At 44.0% G+C, this 4,250-nt stretch overlaps 1 protein-coding gene across 1 annotated transcript in view; it reads left to right on the forward strand.

Moving 5' to 3' along the window:
- Nucleotides 1–3,030: 3,030 nt before the first annotated feature.
- arhgap39 (Rho GTPase activating protein 39) overlaps nucleotides 3,031–4,250 on the forward strand; it is a 39,779-nt gene continuing 38,559 nt past the window's right edge. Inside the window, exon 1 of the mRNA XM_037674704.1 lies at nucleotides 3,031–3,160. Coding sequence (XP_037530632.1) covers nucleotides 3,150–3,160 — 11 coding nt within the window. The 5' untranslated portion in view covers nucleotides 3,031–3,149. The remainder of the gene's footprint in view (nucleotides 3,161–4,250) is intronic.

A 4,250-nucleotide genomic window follows, 5' to 3' on the forward strand; every position in this document is an offset into this window, starting at 1 on the left:
CTACAGTCTCTAAACATAACTCTTACATTTTTAGAAATAACCATATATTTTTTTTTTTTTTATACGTTCATATATTTTTTTAAGGACAAGAAAGTTCACAAGTTATAATTTTCCAGCATAGCAACCTTCATAATGCACACATTCATTGTCACTGATAAAACTCTAAAATGTGACACAGAAAGGGTGATTTTGTCTTGATATAACTGTTGTATTCAAAAGGGTGATGTTTAAAATATATCCCAGGTAGTCCTTTGCTCAGTACAAAATGTTCACCCTCACTAATCTTTCCCACTTCCTGGTCCACAGTTTCTATGACTGCTACTCTTCTTTTTCTTTCATTCTTTTCATTCATAAACTCCTCAAAGTACTCCTTCCATCTTCCCATCACGCTCTCCTCACTTTTTAGAACATTACCATTCCTATCTTTAATAAGCCTAACCTGCTGCACATCCTTTCCAGCCTGATCCCTCTGTCTCATCAGTCGTTACAAGTCCTTTTTGCTCTCTTTAGTGTCCAGCCTCCCATACAACTCATCATACACCTTCTGCTGCTTTGCCTTAGCTACCTCCCCCTTTGCTCTATGTTGTATCTCCTTATTTTTCTGTCTCCTCTCTTCAGTCCTCTCACCATCATATTTCTTCTTGGCTAACCTTTTTCTCTGAATAGCTTCCTGCATTTCACTGTTCTACCACCAGGTTCCCCTATTCATCTATTCTCTGTCCAGATAACACATCAAGTACTTTCCTACCTGTCTCTCTAATTACTGTTGCTGTAGTAGTCCAGTCATCTGGAATCTCTTTCTTACCACCCAGAGCTTTTAACAGCTCCTCTCTGAACTCCTCACATCGTTCTTCTTTTCTCAGCCTCCACCATTTGATCTTCTCTGATAGTACTGTTTTTCTTTTCCTCACAACTACAGTCATTCTGCACACAACCATCCAATGCTGTCTGGCCATACTGTCCTCTGCAACAAGCTTGCAGTCCCTAATCTCCCTCAGGTTTCCTCTTCTACACAGAATGTAGTAGGAGCCTGCCTCTACTCTGTATGTTCCTCTCGCTTTTGTGTTGACTACATCCAATTCCATTCTCTTGGCAAAATCCACCACCATTTGTCCTTCCTGATTTCTTTCCTTGACACCAAACCTAACCATCACTTCCTCATTCCCTCTGTATACTTCACCAACATGTCAATTTAGGTCTACTCCGATCACCACTCTCTCCTCCCTGGGAATTCTCTCTATCACTTCATCCAGATCTCTCCAAAATGTATCTTTCTCCTCCACCTCACATCCAAACCTGTGGAGCATAACCATTGACGGCGTTTAGCATCAGACCATTTACTTCTACCTTCAGACACGTCAACCTATCTGACACTTTTTCACCTCTACTACATTCTTTGCCGACTCCTCCTTCAGGACCATATACTCCATTTCTCTTTCTATCCACACCATGGTAAAACAGTTTGAACCCTGCTCCAATGCTGCAAGCCTTTCTGCTCTTCCACTTGGTCTCTTGAGCACATAAAACATCTACCTTCCTTCTCTGCATCATGTCAGCCAGCTCTCTACCTTTGCCTGTCATTGTCCCCACATTTAGAATTGCCATCCTCAGTCCTACATTCTTGACTTTCCTCTTCTCCCTCTGTCTCCTGACACGTTTCCCTCCTTGTGGTCTTCGACTAACAGTAACACAATTTCTACTGGCAACTTGTTTGCCAATAGCACCAGTGGCAGCCATTGTTAACCCGGGTCTCGAACAATCTGGTATGGTGTCACTTTGATGAATTCGCAGTGGCTTTTAAACCCCAAAATACATTACGGCAAAGACTGGTTCATCCCAAAGATCCAGTCCCCCTGCACAAACAAAGTAATATTGTGTATGCTGTTCAGTGTCAGGAGGGCTGTGATCAATTTTACATTGGGGAAACTAAACAGCCACTGGCCAAAAGGATGGCCCAGCACAGAAGATCAACATCATCAGGCCAGATCTCTGTGGTCTACACTCATCTCCAGGCCATTAGTCACTCTTTCAGGGATGAAGACGTTCACATCCTGGATAGAGAGGAACGATGGTTTGAGAGAGGAGTAAAGGAGGCCATCTTTGTGAAAAGAAATCGTCCATCATTAAACAGGGGTGGAGGCCTACGTGTTAAACTGTCCCCCTCTTACAATGCTGTGATTGCTAGTATCACTCAGCCTCCTGTGAACAGTAAACAGCCATCAGTGTGCTAATGATCCATTGTTAGGCTGATGGTCCTTCTTGACCATGCAGCTGGTTTTGGCTGTCAGCAGCAAACTGGTTGATCCACTATGAGAAGGTGCTATTTATAATACTGAGCTGAATACAGCACCTCAGACGGAAGAAGTCTTTCGGATGAAAGACGAAACGTTTCTACTTTTTTTTTGTTTTGCTTTGTTTTTTTTTATGTCCAGAGGACCTTAACTTTTTTTAGATTTTTCTACCTGGATTATTGAGCATGCATCAGGATAATTTGCATTATAGTTTTGAAAAAAATGTCTTATGTCCTAAGCCCTTCCTGACACAACCCTCACCATTTATACGGGCTTTGGACTGGCACAAGAGATGCACTGCTTTGTGTTCCCTAGTGGCTGGTTTATATACATTATAATATTATCATTAATCATTTTTGTATAATCAACCCTTACTGTTTGCTATTTTGCCTAAATCTACAAGTCCAGAGATCTTGCCCGCTCTGGTTATGACCACCGTCCCTCCAGTGAATCACGTCACATGACTACAGCGCCCTCTAGTGGTCTTAACTCTTTATCGATGCTTTAACGCTTGTCGGAAAGGAATGGGGTTTGCTCCTTTTGTATTCCCCGGTGAATAAATTGACGAAGAGTTGTATCTGTTGAAATGGATGAGAAATGATGAACAGATTTAATCACATTCTGTCATTGTTATCCGTCAACAACATAACTCACAATTTAAACTTCATCATATCCAAGAGATTACTTCACTCTGTTGGTTGTCGATTCGATAAGTGCCGTCTGACGCTATGCCGTCTCCTCTTACGCCGGAGTACATATGGGGCGGACCTAGTGATTCGGCGACTGCGGATGCGGTGGTTCGGCCAACATGGTGCTGATGGGAGATATTGTTGAGGGAATTTAGAAGGCGTCGGGAAAATGGCGGACAGGTGAGTCTGAAAAACGCAGGTGATGTCTTTCTTCGTTGTCGCTGATCCCAATTGGACTCAGCAGCAGGAGCCCAGGCTGTTCGGTTCCGAGCAGCTAGCATGGCAGCATCCCTGTCTGTAGGACTGTTCTCTCAGAACACAGCATCAGAACATGTTTCACATATTTAGGTTCGGTGTGAACGGCGCTGGGCTTCGGGCCGACCTCCTGCTGTTTGGTCCGGTTCTGGTTCTGACGGGAAAACCGTGATGGCAACAGTTCAGCTGATGCTTTTTTGGGGTAGGGGGGTGGGGGTAGGGGGGATGATGCTGCATGATGCTGCACTTGTTTCCGGCAGCTGAATCCTGCTGGATGCATCTGGATCGGGTAGGTCTGTTTCCCCTCCAAGGCTTCTTGTCGCCCGCCGCCAAAGGGCCGCGTCTGTGCGTGTGTGTCTGTTAGCAGAATATATGAACAACCAGTGGAGGGATTTTAAGAAACTCTCAGAAAGTAGTCACTGCATGGGCAGTAAATAAAAATGGCGCCACAGCTAATTGACCTTAGAAAACAAAAAATAGGCATGAGATGGGGAGAGACTATGTGGTGTGGTTGTAGGTGAGGGTCATCCCTAACACAGACTCTAAAGGCAAACATTAAACATCAAGGTCAAAATTTGACCAAAAAGCCTTCATCTGTAAATAGAACAGGAGCGGTTGATATGCATTAATGCAGGGTGATATGCATTCCTGCAGGGTGATATGCATTGCTGCAGGGTGATATGCATTACTGCAGGGTGATATGCATTACTGCAGGGTGATGTGCATTACTGCAGAGTGACGTGCATTACTGCAAGGTAATTTGCATTGCTGCATGGTGATATGCATTACTGCAGGGTGATATGCATTACTGCAAGGTGATGTGCATTACTGCTGGGTGATATGCATTCCTGCAGGGTGATTTGCATTGCTGCATGGTGATATGCATTACTGCTGGGTGATAGGGTGATATGCATTACTGCAGGGTGATATGCATTACTGCAAGGTGATATGCATTAATGCAGGGTGATAGGGTGATATGCATTACTGCAAGGTGACATGCATTACTGCAGGGTGA

The sequence above is a fragment of the Nematolebias whitei genome, chromosome 3 (assembly GCF_014905685.2).
Source record: "Nematolebias whitei isolate Nwh7 chromosome 3, NemWhi1, whole genome shotgun sequence".
Taxonomy (NCBI): Eukaryota; Metazoa; Chordata; class Actinopteri; order Cyprinodontiformes; family Rivulidae; genus Nematolebias; species Nematolebias whitei.